The sequence below is a fragment of the Dreissena polymorpha genome, chromosome 1 (assembly GCF_020536995.1).
Source record: "Dreissena polymorpha isolate Duluth1 chromosome 1, UMN_Dpol_1.0, whole genome shotgun sequence".
Lineage (NCBI taxonomy): Eukaryota > Metazoa > Mollusca > Bivalvia > Myida > Dreissenidae > Dreissena > Dreissena polymorpha.
The window spans coordinates 161,572,332-161,589,126 of NC_068355.1; the positions used below are offsets into that span (position 1 = coordinate 161,572,332).

At 32.3% G+C, this 16,795-nt stretch overlaps 1 protein-coding gene across 1 annotated transcript; it reads left to right on the forward strand.

Moving 5' to 3' along the window:
• The first annotated feature begins 7,739 nt into the window (after positions 1–7,739).
• On the forward strand, positions 7,740–15,632 carry LOC127858635 (interferon-induced protein 44-like). The gene is made up of 6 exons (XM_052395854.1): positions 7,740–7,805; positions 11,777–12,310; positions 12,610–13,133; positions 13,393–13,536; positions 14,039–14,210; positions 15,152–15,632. The coding sequence occupies exons 3-6, from the start codon at positions 13,002–13,004 to the stop codon at positions 15,337–15,339; spliced, it is 636 nt and encodes a 211-aa protein (XP_052251814.1). The 5' UTR covers positions 7,740–7,805; positions 11,777–12,310; positions 12,610–13,001; the 3' UTR covers positions 15,340–15,632.
• The last annotated feature ends 1,163 nt before the right edge of the window (positions 15,633–16,795 follow it).

The window sequence follows — 16,795 nt, forward strand, 5'->3', positions numbered from 1 at the left end:
TCGCCGAAAGTTTAGATCGACTCTGGCTCCCTTGGCTGAGCAGAGGCTAGGCTGTTAGCGCGATAAGGCTGGCTAGAAACGATAATGGTACACACAGTTGGATATACATGCAAGTGTGGTACCATACAAACTTTCGGTAACTTTTCGATAACCCGTCTCGTTTTAAATGCAATAACACATGCTCTAACATAACATTAAATTTCCCAACAAACTATGTTTTATTCAAATTATAAAGCATTCAAGGGACATATCGACGATATTTTCCCTTTATATAGACTCTTTTTTTAAATTGCATTTTTCTCTATTATCATAAATGCATTAAAATGTATTCATTCGTTGAGAAAAATAAAAACAATAACAAAACAATATGTGTTCGATATAAATATCCAGTGAAACTTGAACGTGCGCTTTTAATAATCGCACACATAACTAGTGCGCATACTTAAAGCGGTACTTCTGTACTAATATTTATTTTCACGCATCTGCGGCGCGAACTTTTATAATTATTAAAACACATATTTTACTGAGTGTATATGAAGCAAACTTTATATAAATGGGTATTAAAAATAAGCTTATATATTATGAAAACAAATACTGTTTTAGCCCTCGATATGCCCCTCTAAATGCAAACATTATTGGTCCAGGCGAGTTTAAACCACTTAACGAAACATTTACACTTGCGTATTTTAAACGACTCCTTTGAAGTTTGAAGTTGATAAACGATAACACTGTATTATATAAGCGGCTAATTTTAATCGCGAATTAAAATGTTTAATGTATGACGCAAGTTTACTCTGTTTTATAGTTGTTACGTGACCTTTCTAAAAATAGATTTCTGAGCGAAGTTAACCTTTTTTATGATTGGTTGAATTGTAAACTCGAGCGCACGGGTTTTTTAAGATCGTTTCATACTTGTTTTATGTAAGCGTTGAACACACAGCGTTACAAAATTTGAATTTTCCGAAATTGTTGACGATCGGAAGTTGTGTTAAATTGGAGGAACATTTCGAGACAGGAATCTTTTGTCAAGTAGAGACTGCTGACATCCTCATTTACCTAATTGTACAGTATAAAATGGACTTAAAAATCGTTTAAATCATGTACTATCAAACAGATCGTTAAGTACGCATTGTGACTTTATTCATTGTGTAAATAATCGATTATGTTTTATAAATGTGTGTGTTTTTAAATAATGAACAATTGAGAAATGTATACGATGCGAATCGACATCGAACCACGAACATTGCATGGTGCGGATACGACGTCCGGTTAAACTACTTTGTGGTGTGATGGGAAAAATAAACCCGAAACCAAAGACGTTAAAAAGCTCGTATTGGGAATAAAGATGAGTAATCGTTCAAAGAAGGACACAAAAACGATCAACTATAAGAAATTTAACACTTCTGGGATGTCGGACACGGGCGAACAAAGGTTAAAAATAGAAAAGTCGACCGAAGTAACCAAATGAGAGGCTACAGCAGCAGAAGTAAACAAACAAGGCGTCCTCCAGTTGCTAGAGGACGATGACATAGTTGAAGATGAGCTTTCTTCCATGAAGGAAGAAATTGAAAACCTCAAGAAACAAGAAGAAAAAAATACGCAAACAACAGGATTTCCATGAAACCAAAAAGTAATTGGAAAAACAGAAGGCGAAGATCGAATCCCTAAAGGGTAAAGTAGAAGTACTTTCTAACGATAAAACTTACATTAAAACTAAAAGTAAAAGTAGTAAAAAGAGTGATCATGGACATACAATTATAATTGATGACTTGAGAAAAGATAAATTGCTTAGAAATAAAGTTAAAAAGCAAATATCTAAGCTGGGTTTAATAGATGAATCTGAATCAGATGGTGACATGGAGGAATCTATTAATAACTATTCAGAACAAGAGTCTGTGTATTCTGATGAAGATTCTAGCTCTAATTCAGACATATCTCATATTAGTTCAAAACGGTCAGTCAAGAAAGTTAAAAGTAAAAAGTCAGGCATTGCAATTACATCTAACGATAAATTTAAACATTCTCAAAGATACCCACACACATATCTAAGATATGAATTTGTGAGCAAAAACATGACATTTGAAAGTTTAGATTTAAATTTATTTATAGCAGGAGAATTAGAAATTATATCTGACTCTAGTACCAAATCAACAGAACGAAATGGTAGATTGGAATTGCTCAAACGCATAATGTACCTAAGTATGACATATGAGTTTCAAGGGCTGAAATGCTATTATGCAGCAGTACTAAGAGAGATTGAACTTGGGAAGAAAACATGAAATGATGAATTTCAATATTTAGAAATTGCCATTTTAAACAAATTCCAAATGAAACAGTCAGGCAATATCAAAGCATCAATTTCACAAACATTCAGAAGCAAGAAATCAGATTCTCTGACTGCGAGTAAAGAAGAGTAAATGTGTGGTTTTGTTCACTTTACCAGAGAAATAAATGTCAACACAAGAATGATAATACAACAGTGGTTAAAGGAAAGATGCGGTACGCCCTACACATTTGTGCCACATGTTGGCAAAAAGATGACAAGAAGCTTCAACATCCAGAATGTTCACAAGAATGCCCCAGTCGACAGATGTGACTGAACATCATTTCAAACAAATTTGAAAAAGAAGATGTGCTTATAGACAAATTTCTTCCTGTATACTGTTTTAAATCAGAATCAGATCATTTAAACTCTTATTTAAGTAAACATATGTGTTCACATTCAAAATCATGTAAACTTTGTTCAGGTACAAATAATTCACATAATGATATACAGGAGATGTTAAGAATTCATGAAAAAGTTAAAGCTTCGGCACAACATAATTTTGTTGGTTGTAAAATCCCAGTAAATAATAGAATCAATACAGAATTTATGAAGACAATGCTTTATGATTATAATGATTAGGCAGTCTGTGAATTGTTAAAGTATGGGTTTCCTATTGGAGTAGTAGAATATAAGGATACATTAGAAACCATGCTTCCAGTGTGGAAACATTATAATCATAGAGGAGCTAATGAATATCCAGAAGCAATATTAAATTATTTGTTGAAAGAAAAGAGTTACAATGCAGTGTTAGGTCCTTTTAAATCTAATCCTTTTACTAGTAAGTTAAAAATCTCCCCGTTAAACTCTGTGCCAAAAAAGGATGTCATAGATAGGAGAATTATTTTGGACTTGAGTTTTCCAAAGGGTTCTGCCTTAAATGACTTTATAAACAAGTCAGAATATCTAGGGGAATCTATTAATTTAGTGTTCCCAAAAATAGATGACATGTGTGAATTGATAAAAGCAAAGGGGAATGGTTGTTTGCTGTTTAAAAAGGACCTTAAAAGGGCTTATAGACAGATAAGCATTTGTCCCGGTGATTATAATTTAGTGTCATCCATATACAAAAAGCACATATTTTGTGATACTGTTTTATCCATGGGACTAAGGTCAGCAGCTTACCTTTGTCAATGGGTAACAAATGCTATAGCATATATACAGAGCTCCAGATAAGGGCCGTACAGCCGTAAATTAGGCTTTTTCATGAAAGTTTACGCATTTATTTTTATAAACTGGACGTACAATTACGATTTTAATATCCCTTTAACGCATTTACGAAAAAAATCTGGACGTACCGATACGTCCGCGTCAGCGCAGCGTGATTTGTTGGTCTCTAACCTAACGGCGCTTTTTGTTAATTTGAATTACCGAAAAGTTGTAGACCTGGTTTCGGTATTATCGTCTATTATGTCGCGTGATTTCCGGTAACTCGTAAACCCGTCAAAAACAATATGTCTGCGCGCGAGAGAAGGCTGGCTAAACCGAAAGCGGTTCAAAAAACACTTTGTTGTCATATAATGGCTACATTCGGTCGTCTCACCATCCTGACATTCAATCTGTAAACCCAGAAAAAGAGATTGTCGCCCCGATATTAAACGATTTGATTGCATCGGTGGTTATATACGTTAGGAAAGACGATGGGAAACGGATCCAAACAAACACTAAATGGAACTTGGAAGATAGGAAAAACAAATATGATTTGCTTGTCACCGAGAAAATACAAGACGTTTTACGGGTAAATTGTAAATTTTGCAATGCCAACTTTGACAGGTCAATGCTAAAGCAATGATTCTTTTGAGATGAGACAGTGACATTAGTGTTCATTTACTAAGCTTACTAGTTAGCTTCTGTTTTCTTGTCAAGAAAAATGAAGAAATAGTATTTAGTCCCGAGTTGTAATGTGTAGTTGTATTTGCATCATAATTCAGAATGGAAAACCTAATAAAGAAACTGTTTAAGAAGCTAAACAAATTTATTATAATTGCAGCAAATGTTTCAGTAAAGTCGGTTTTACCCCTTTCAATATCCAAGAACACGGGTAGTACAGTACTACCTGTATTTTTAGATATGGTAGTACAGGTACTAATTGATTTTCAGTGTTACTTCTTTTCTTTCTTTCAATGGCAGTACCGTTACTAATTTCACAAATCCTTATCTGGAGCTCTGTATATAAAACTTAAACTTGGTGTAAGTGTTCTAAATTATTTAGATGATTTTTCTGGGGCTGAAAAAGTGCAATATGCTGATTTTGCTTATTTATGTTTAGAAATTATTTTACAAAAATGTGGTTTGGAAGAATCTACATATAAATCTGTTAAACCAACTACAAGAATGATTTTCTTAGGTGTTATGTTCGATACTATTAAAATGACTATGGAAATATCACCTGATAGAAATAATGCTATTAGTGGAGAATTGGCTAGGAAAGGAAATTGCTTCTTTGAAGGAGATTCAACAATTACTAGGCAAGCTGAACGTTGTTGGAGCTTGTGTTAAAGCTAGCCGTATATTTATCAACAGACTTTTGAACTGGCTTAGGGAGGTATATGCATTGAACTGTGAACATGATTGTCGTGCAATACCAGATGAAATGAAGTTGGATTTATATTGGTGGAAAACTTTTTTGCCATTATACAAAGGTATTTCAGTAATTTCCGTTGAAGAATGGTCTTCTCCAGATGAAACCTTCTCATGTGATTCTTGTTTAAGTGGTTGTGGTGGGTTTTTACAAGGACATTATTTTCATGCAACTTTCCCCACATTCATACAAGAATTAGAATTACATATAAGTGCATTAGAGATGTTGACCATTGTAGTGTGTGTACATCTATGGCACATGACATTTAAAAGTTAAAAGATTGTAGTACAATGTGATAACATGACTGTGTGTATTGCTTTAAATTCAGGAAAAGCAAAGTGAATTTATGCAAAATTGTTTTAGAGAAATTATATTTTTTGCAGCTTTAAATGAATTTGAAATTAAGGCGGTACACATATCTGGTGTTGATAACAGGATAGCGGATCATTTGTCTAGGTGGCATTTAAATGAAAGTCATAGAAAGACATTCGTAGACATTACAGAAGAAGTGACTTTGCATAATAGTTTTGTACAAGAAAATGATTTTACATTTTTTAATCCTTGGTAGTATATCATGTTGTTTCAGACAGACAGATGTCTCAACTTGGTGAGGACTTGAGAGCATCAAATAGGCGAGCCTATGCTGAGGGATCCAGGAAAAATTTGAGGATCCAGTGGGAATCATTTCTTTTGTTCTGCTGTCATTTTGGGTTAGTTTTTCTTCCTGCATCAACTCTAACTTTACAATTATATGTACAGTTTCTTAGTAGATCCTTTAAATCAGTTGATTCTATTCGTAATTATGTAAGTGGAGTTCGTACCATGCATCAAATCCTTGGGTTTTCTTTAGATAAAGTCAATCAATTCATATTGAATTGAACTTTTAAAGGAGTTTCTAGAAAGCTATGTCATCAAGTTAAAGAAGCTTTACCAATATCTCCAGAACTTTTGCTAAAAATGTATGCGATACTAGATAATTCTGACATAAATTCATCAGTTTTCTGGTGTTTATTTGTTTTTGCTTTTTTTTCTATTAGCTGGAAAATTTATTTTAGTTCCAACAACATTACAAGACCTAAAAGATCCTAAATTCTTATTGAAGGGTGATGTTTTGATTGAACAGCATAAGCTACTGGTAAAAATGAAATGGACTAAAACTATACAATTTGGACAACGTGTACTAAGCAGTCCATTAGAAAGAGTTAAAAGTTCACCATTTTGTCCAATGGCATCCTTTAAGGTTATGATAAGTAAAATTCCTGCTGGACCTGGATCTCCTCTTTTTGTATTGAAGTCAGGAAAACCAGTCACATTAGCATGTACTTAAAAAAGTTGCGTTAAATTCTATCAAAATGTGATGTAGATCCAAATTCTTATTACTAGTATACTCACTCTTTTAGAAGGGGCTTTGCTTCCTTTGCATTCAGATTAAATGTATCAGCTGATAAAATTCAGCTTTTAGGTGACTGGTCTTCAGACGCTTATAAGAAATATTTGCATATGTCTTTAGAAGACAAAGTGGACATTGCTAATTTCATATCGGAACATATATAATAACTTGTTGATAGTGTATATATTTAAATAATTGTATTGTTTTTCACAGAAATTAGAATGGACTGATTCATTGTGCAGTGATATAAAGGCAGTATGTAAGAAATTGCATGTTGTCATTGTTTGATTATTTATGATCATCTCTATATATTGTTTGTTATTGTTGCTTTAGTTAGCACACTTTTGCTTATTTCAGTATATGTCGCTATTACTTAATTGTGTTGCTTTTCTTGTATTGTTTGTTTTTGTGTGTTTGGCATTTTGTTGGCGTTTGCATGAATATTCTATAAATTATTACATGTGATTTATAATTGTCTTAAATGAAATTGTATGTATGATCAATTTATCTATTTGATTTTACATTACTTCTGGTTCGATTTGGTAATTCAATTATGATATTATTTGAATTAATTTCGCTGTGTTACAAGGCCAAATAAAATTTGACTATCATTGGAATTGTTATTTATTGTATTTATTACTATATATATAATTTATCAACGATTAAAACTTAAGGAAAGAAATTAGCTAATTTTAATCTCGAATCAAAATGTTTAATGTATGACGCAAGTTTACTCTGTTTTATAGTTGTTACGTGACCTTTCTAAAAATAGATTTCTGAGCGAAGTTAACCTTTTTTATGATTGTTTGATTTGTAAACTCGAGCGCACGGGTTTTTTAAGATCGTTTCATACTTGTTTTATGTAAGCGTTGAACACACAGCGTTACAAAATTTGAATTTCCCAGTCCCACCCTCCCAATTAAAAGTAGTTTTGCGTAAATCATTATATAGAATAGGTCATTGTGAGATAAGAGAAATGATAATTTGTTATTGCTTACTAATTTGCTTTGTATATTTGTTTGTGTAGTGCTTTTGCATTTATGAAATTGTCTGTTTATTTACATATTTCTTTTTTTTTTCAGCTTGAATTGTTATTAACATATTTTATAATGTTTAATGCAAGGAATGCTTGAATTATGCTTTGAATGCGTTTGCATGAATATTCTATGAATTATTACATGTGATTTATAATTGTCTTAAATGAAATTGTATGTATGATCAATTTATATATTTTATTTACATTACTTCTTGTTCGATTTGGTAATTCAATTATGATTATATTTGAATTAATTTCGCTGTGTTACAAGAAGGCCAAATAAAATTTGACTATCATTGGAATTGTTATTTATTGTATTTATTACTATATATATAATTTATCAACGATTAAAACTTAAGGAAAGAAATTTATTTTTAACACACTATCTATTCATTCGCAAACGGAAGTGACTCAGTGTACATGTATGCGATAGCGAAACTGAAGGTCTTAGCTGTTGTGAATAAGTAAAACAAATGTAAGTAATGTCACATTAACTTGTAGAATAAGATATAATTAAAGATAGGATGGTTATAATTATATTCAGGTACGCATTAGATATAAAGTGTATATCAAATGTTGCCGTCTTTCTTAATTTGTGTGGTTTTGTTTATCAAATATTACGGGTTCAACATTTTCAGAAAATAATTACCATTATATTGGCTTAAAACAAGAAAAGAAAGCATATACGAATAAAAGAGTGTATTTAAGTATCTAGAAAGTTGAAGGGGCGAACGTGGCAAATTGCAACGAAAATATATTGTGTAACTGTATGATGTTTGCCTCGGGACAAAATTATTTGACATCATTGTATCATAAATCGGGTTCACTTTTAGAATGTCGACTCTTTTGTTTTACATAAAATCACTTTTCCCGTACATGTTTTGTTGTATAATACTTAAATGACGAATAATCAAATGTAGAAATCCAAATACCAGTGCATGCAGATGTAATTCATTTTTTTCCCCAAAAAAAATCGCGATTAAAAATGTTAACAAGTTTTACATATGGAGATGCAATTCCGTTTTGCCAACCAATATGTTAATATTTCTGTCCCAACCACTTTTCACTCTCAAAGGTCGTCGCTCACTCACACCCTCACTGAATCAGTTGTTTATATACACACTCACGTGCTATATAATTTTAGCGTTATATGAATCGCATGTTGAAGTGATGACGAGCTCCCTTACTCACTCAAATGATTCGCCTTTGAAACACGAATCTTTGTATCCAGTCACTCACGGGAATATTGATGCTTTTATTCTATTCGTGTTCGTTCAATATTTATAGTATCCACTCGTAGATAAAATTGAGCGAGCTTAATCTAACTGCAAACAAACTCTTCACTACTTTGGATACATGTAGTTGTCAAATCTTAGAAACAAAGTCCCATGCAATACATTATTAACTACAAACGCTCATTGCGTAAAAAGGCTTTTGTTCAAAAGAAGACGGAGGAAAAGGACTAACTGAATGCTTCAATTAACTGACATTAAGCGTTGGTATTAACTGTCGTTTTGTTTAATCCACCGGAACGATACACTTTCCTTTGGAGATATTCGTACGATAAAAGTAGCAATTGACGTAATCACTCGAACATTTCAGCAAACATTCGTGAATGCTTTCAATTTATTTTATGAAGTTTATCATTATATTTGTGGGAGGGAACGGAAAATGGAGCCTTATAGCCACAATTCACATTTTCAGTTTTTACACTTATTACCGCAGGGCGAACAAACATAACAAATATGGTAACAGGAGTTATCGCTCTTAAGCGAAGCATTTTACTTCAATGAGATATAGAGACCTATTCATGTTGAAAACTTATATAAAAATATGCGCAAACATAAATATATCAAGCAATAAAGGCATCTACGTTCAAAATGTAGAAGCAAGAGTTACGGTTCTAGCACTATAATCCAAAATATGAGACGTATTTACCTATCAGGTTTCTTGTTTATACCTATTAAAGTACTCCAAATATGCCGTTAATATACTGCACTTTCTCAAAATGTTTGTTAACTAACCATGAACTTGATACATATTATTGTTTGTAATATATGGACCGGATAAAATATTTAAAAAAAATTCAAAGGTTTATACCATGAAAATATTAAAGCCAGAATTATGGCTCTTTTGCGCTGCACATTCCTTAAATTAAAAGTGCACCAATCCGCACATTTGCAAAGTTCAAACTGCATGGAAATGTTTGGGATGCAATCCATGATCAAAATCAACTCCCATTTAGTTAAAAAAAAACATAATTTCTTTATATTTATTTATTTTCAATTGAGTATTTTTATATTAACAATAACTTAGTGATTTATGGCTCAAATCAGTTGTGACAATATTTATCAATTAGTTCTTTCAGTGCGTTTTTTAAGCTTTCATGCCAGCCATTTTAATAGATGTTGTTCGGTTTGACTGAATCTCAAAAAGCAAAGTCTTTCTGCAGAAAAGATCTTTCTAACACAAAGGTAAAAGTGTTTATCGTTAATATTTTTTAAAGGCATCAGCTTATCGCCTAAGTAATTAAGCAAATTAATTCACGTTGGAATCGAAGGGTGCGATCTTTTTAGGGAGGAAAGAACGTGTTAACGGAAACGGGATGATTTGAGACATGTAACGAACACGAACTTGATTTTCCTCAATATTTACTTTTATAAATTATGGCTTTATCGTTTACTCATGACGTAATTATGCCATAATTGCGTTATCATGCACTCATGGCGTAATTATGTTATCATGGCGAATCTTTGTTAAAAAATGTAAATACATTAACAATAATATAAACAATGTATGAACACTTGTTTATATTACAATCAATGAAATTGTACTTGTTAAATAACAATGGTATACATACTATAACGCGTTTATACTATTTATATAAACATTTTACAATTGCACGTGTAATCAAATTTAAATAAGGTAAATCATAAGCAAATATAAATTGTTATGAAATGATTATTATTATTATTATTATTATTATTATTATAAAAATTTTATTATTATTATTATTATTTTTATTATTATTTTTATTATTATTTTTAGGATTATAATTAGGATTATTAGGAGGAGGAGGAGGATTATTAATATTAATAATAAAAATAATACTTATATTATTATTTATTTATTTTTATTATTATTTTATTATAATTATTATTATTATTATTATTATTATTATTATTATTTTATTATTATTTTTATTTTTATTTTTATTTTTATTTTTATTTTTATTATTATTATTATCATTATTATTATTATTTTTATGATTATTATTATTATTATTATTATTATTATTATCATTTTTGTTATTATTATTATTATTATTATTATTATTATTATTATTATTATTATTATTATTATTATTATTATTATTATCATTATTGTTATTATTAGTATTAGTATTATTATTATTATTATTATTATTATTATTATTATTATTATTATTATCAAACATTCAACAAAATAAATTTGCATACAAACTTGACCGTTTTCCCAATTAACTGGTTATAATTCTATTAACATCTAAATATTGCAAATAGCAAAGCCGTTTAAGGCACTTTGAAACAACGTTTTTTGCGATCAAATTACACGGCGGTGGGCAGTAAGCAATACGGGTGCGAGAAACAAAGTGTACCCGTTAGTGTATGTCAAAGACATCATCCGCAATCATGTGACAAACGTTAAAAATAATAAAATAGAATGAGAAAAAAGTAAGTTATATTTAGTGCTCAAATAATTCTCTGAAAAACAGACATTTTTTCATTCATAACATTAAAAAACAACAGAGAATGTAACCCAGCCAGAAACATCCCAGACAACAATTGGGATTGAGCCCGGGTACCCCTGAGGAAGACACTCTACCGCGTCGCTATAAAAGCTAGCTCATATTGCAAGGCAGTATAAGTTCTTCTAATACGGAACCCTGCTACACACACGCCCATTTCATTTTGAAATTCTTCAACGCATTTCCTACCGTCACGACATCTGTGGGACATCGAACATAGTGGGTGTTTTTTACGTTGGGCGCCATTGCAATCACGTCACGGTGTTTTTATACACTGGTTTTCACAAAAAACAGAAATCCAACCAATGAAACAAGAGGAAAACGATTGACATTTGCAGAGAACATTGCAAGAGAGGTCGTTTGTCGAAGCTCAAAATAAAGTTCACCCCGATACGCGTTTCTGATTTTCCATTCACAATGGGCGTTGTCGTTCGGCAACACTCTTAAATCAACAAATATTTAAACATAAATGACGGCAGGTTATTTTCATATTGATAAATTGAAAACATAATTGCTTTTAAAATTATTGAATCTTTCACTAATTGTAGCAGGCATAAGTACTTCGCAAATATGTTAACTTATTATTTCAATTTAATGTTTCTTACACCGAATGAAAGTATTGGTTGTTATAATATATGTATGTTTTATATGAGATACAGAATGGCTGGACAGTTGCCAGATAAGTACATGGATCAGCTAGAGTAGTTGATAGGCACGGGCCCTAAGATCTTCACCCTGCTTTACAATATACCCGGTAACCAGGAACGGATGTAACCCTACAACATTCCACCAGAAGTGTGACAGCCAGGGACCCACTGTGACTGTGCTGTACAATCAACAGGGCTCGATGTATGGGGGATATGGGAGTGCGAGTTGGATCAGCATTTACGATTGGATATCGGATGCAAAAACGTTTCTCTTTCAACTGAAGTATTAAAGCAGCGACAATTCCACACAGTTTTCAGTAACAAAGGCACAACAAGGATTGAACGGATTACCTCACCTCGGACCGTTGTTTGGTGCTGGGCCCGATCTCAACTCATTCAGTGGCACTGTCACCAGCTCAGGTGGCTATTTCGCTTTGAATGGAAATTTGAATAACTTTGGACACTCCTTCAACAATCAAGGTTACTGCTGACGAAATAACAATGGAAACATGCACGTCACCGAGTTAGACGTGTATAGGGTAACAGGTAAAATTACTTGCTGTTCTGAATTGCAAATATATCTTCATCATAAATTGACATCCTCGTGTAAATAGATAGACATCGTTTAAAGTAAAGATATTATCCCTGAGCTTTTTAAAGCTTCAGTTGTTAGTAGGAAGTGTTCATATCAGGTACGCTGATGTTTTTTTTAATGATTTTAAACATAAATGTCAATATAGGAAGAATGAAATTCTAGACATTTGGCATGTGTGTCCAGCTGTCAGTGTTTTTAAGTACACTTGTTTAACTATTAGTTATTTTACTCAAATCCGTTTGATCTACAGATGGTCAGCGGATGAGGACTACACCACAACCAACACAACCACCACAATCCTGGAGAAAAACTCCTGCATGGAATGAAAAGGTAAAGGTCTTATCTAACTAACGCATTGTTCTGATGTTTGTGTACACAACCTAATTTATCGCATTTGGGAAACAAGTGAAACGTATAAAAATACTTATACCATTAAAACAAATATTGTTTGTTTTAAATCACACGCCCATAAAACAATACTTACATTAAAAAAAGAAAACAAACTAAGCGATTTATGAATCTTTAATATGATATAAATATAGTATTGTTCTTAAAAATATTAATTGTTCGTAATTTTGTGTCTTGACACGCTTACCGAGGACATCGTATCGTTCAAACCTTCCACGGAGTTGGGACTGTCAGATGTCCGTATCCTTATGCTGGGTCCAGTGGGGACGGGCAAGTCCAGCTTCTACAACACCATCAACTCCGTGTTCAATTCGTATATCTCAAAGTGCCCTCTGCGGGGTTGCTACAAATGGCATTACACTTTCGGTAGGTCGACACTTTACACACGAGTGAAAGAGACTGCTTTTCAGATTAACCAAATCTAAAACAAATATTTTGAGCATGCATTTCAGTTAAAATAGAAAAACGTGTGTACTGCAATAATTTGTTATTTGTATTAAATCGTATTAAAAAAAAACAAGTATAACATTTGATATATTTTCATTTAAGTATTTCAGGTCAATTAATTTAAAATAGTATTATGCATTGTTAAATTACTTCCTAAATGATTATGTGTTTTTTTAAGTACACCCCTTATGAAGTTAAGGTGCGTTCTGGAGCAACGTTGAACTTCCGGCTCTGCGACACACGTGGTTTAGAAGTTACTCAAGACCTTTACATTTTGGAGTGTAACTACTTGCTGGATGGAAATATTCCTGATCGTTTTGAAGTATTTTCGGATATCTATTGCAATTTTAAAATAATTTGTTTTACAAATTTCTCGTTTAATACGAATTACGTACATGTGTGTTTGTAATTTCTGCCAGGAACAAACGATTTACAGTGCAATATAATATTTTCAAACGGCTTCATGTTTTATATTATGCGTTTATGATATGGAACTATGTAGAATACAAATATTATGCTGGTAAAGTGTTCTGAGAATTTACATCAGGCATAAGAGTCTTGTTTGCTGTCGTATCGCATGAGAGGTTCATAATTTATATTGCATTTTGCATATAATTTGAATAAACATTGTGTTTTCGCCGTAAAACGATACTTATCGAAGCCGACAGAACATTCGTATTGACATTAATCAAAAGTATGGCTTCTTATCTGGTACAGAAACAGAAAACGAATTAAACGTATATGGTTTCTTGAATGTGAGTAGTAATACATTATGTTAAGGTTCCTTATACAAACAAATATAAAAAAATTACTATACTTGACAGTTCAACCCAGTCGCTTCAATCAGTCCCGACAATCCCTGGTTCGTGCATCATCCGAAAATTGCTGAAAAGATTCACTGCGTTCTTTTTGTGTTGGACGCTGCATCTGTAAACGACATACCACCGAAATTGGTAGAAAAGATGCACAGTTTCCAGCGGCTTATGATTCGGAAAGGTTTAATGTTTATATAAGCTGTCTGCACATTATTTTCATTGTGTCCGATTAAAATGAAGATTCGCACTCTTAAGTTCTTAAGTTCCATAATAACTTAAAGTGTGTAAAATTGTTTCGGATTAAATTTAATTTGCAGACTGAAGGCAATACTGTATTCACCTATTCCTTCAAATTATATGAAATCTATCCGGATTCATATTAAAAAGGAGTGGTTATGAGTAATTATGTTAGATTTGCATGAAACTCACATCCGATGATTTATATATATATATATATATATATATATATATATATATATATATATATATATATATATAACGTTGTTTTAAAGCTTTTAGCCATTTTGACAAGTGAACTTCTTTTATATCGTTTGGCAGATTTTCATGAAAGTGTATACACATACTTGAGCAATTGTATGTGACGTCTGGATTCGGTAACACTCAAAATGATCATATTCAATAAAAATGTTTTCTTTAAACCATGCTTTTATCTTTCACTCAATTTCATCGATTTTTTCACACTTCATACATAAAAAGTAGTTTAATTGTCTGAACTATGTTTTACTGTAATCAAATACAAGGTTGTCGAAATATAGCCATCTTGGATAAAACAGAGTGCATCTAGTTGTGCAAAGATCTTTATTGGGACAGTCATTTAGTTTAAACATATTTATTTCAAACAATACACATTGTTTTACACAGAATTACATACAACATTTATACAGTTAACAGTCATTTGAGAGTTTTGAATCATTAAGGCTTTTATAATCAAGGTCAATTATTTAGTTTACTGCGATTTTCAAAAAAGAGAAAATAATTATTCAACCTCCAAATCTTTGTCACAACAATATGGTTAAGAGTTGTTCATATTTAGTAATTGCTCGAGTTGTTTTAATAACAGTATTGAAAACACAATCGTTTTGTATGTTATCTACTTTGTAGGAATTCCACAAGCCGTCCTGCTTACCAAAATCGACTTGGCCTTTCAGGATGTTGCCAGGGAAACATCCAACGTTTTCACGAGCGAGAAAATTGAAGCCGCTGTGAACAATGTATCCGGCCTTCTCGGGTTGCCTAGACACAACATACTTCCGGTGAAGAACTACGAGAATGAGATGCATGCTGGATGACAACATTAGCATCCTAAGCGTTGGCGGCACTGCGTCAGCTACTGTACTTCGCAGAGGATTACATTCAGGTCCTTAAGAACACAAGGAAAGCGTGCAAGGTTTGTAACGAGAAGCTGGATAAACGAGAATCCTAAGAAAAAGGCAGTTACCAAGACTAAAAGAAGACACCGCTTAGCTTTTCTCCAATGATTTCTAATTGAACGTTAATGTTTTCATGACATTTGTGATGTATGTTAAGTAGTGATGGAATATATATATATATATATATATATACCAATACATAGTGCCAGTTACGCGGTCTCTGTAGTTTTCAGACTGTACTTACGAGGTCAATATAAAAAACGGGGTCTATATACAACCCCGCAATCTAGGCTCCTTTAATTACTATGAGGGGGGTGTAGGGGAGGTAATGCAATCAAATCTCACAATAAGGTCTTAAATCGAAAACCACAATCAGGTCTGAAATTGAAATTGTATATACCTCGCAAATAAGTTCGCTATATATTTCCTTGTATAAGACGTTAAATAAATGACGTATTTATATACAATAATAATAGTAGGTACCCCTATATACCTTAATTCGTGTTTATATCGGATAAAAAAGGGTATGGAGATACATGTATTTAAAGTGGGAACCCCATAACCTATTTCTAAATCAGAGTCCCCGTAACTGGCCATATGTGTGAATATATATATATATATTTATTTATATATATATATATATATATTCACACATATCGCCAGTTACGGGGTCTCTGATTTAGACATAGGTCATGGGGTTCCCACTTTAAATGCTTGTATCCCCATACCCTTTTTTATCCGATATTAACACGAATTAAGGTATATAGGTGTACCTATAGGGGTATACTTTATTAGGCACCCCTATATACCTTAATTCGTAAAAACTACTATTCACCGAACACAATTAAACTGTTTTATCATTTATGTCAGATATTTAATTTCTTCAAGTAAATTCAGTCACATATTGACACATAATGTTAATAATATGTCAAATGGTATAATCTTGAACGGATCATATAAAAAAACAAGTACATAAACCGTTTTTGAATTAAACGTTTCGCGGAAGAGTATATTTATGCAAGTTAAAAATAGTCCACTTTTTGCTGCGTCATAGCCATGTGATAGATATTCACACAGCACATATTATCATTAAAACCTGCGGCTATTAATATATCAGTTAAAATATAACTACTGTCAGCGATTATCTCCTCTTTTTAATAGCGCTTTACGCTCAACATCAGCCAACTCTCTGAACGGATCCTAGAGGTTTGTAAGGAACAGGCAGAGACAATTGACCAATTAATAAGAAATTGTCGAAGTTCAATACATAATCGCATGTCTGTAGCGTTACCTCGTTGATAGTGCTCGAACAATTTTGTGCTAGTACATCGGGTGTGAAATTTGATTTGTCTGATAAATACCCATTGGTTCCCAA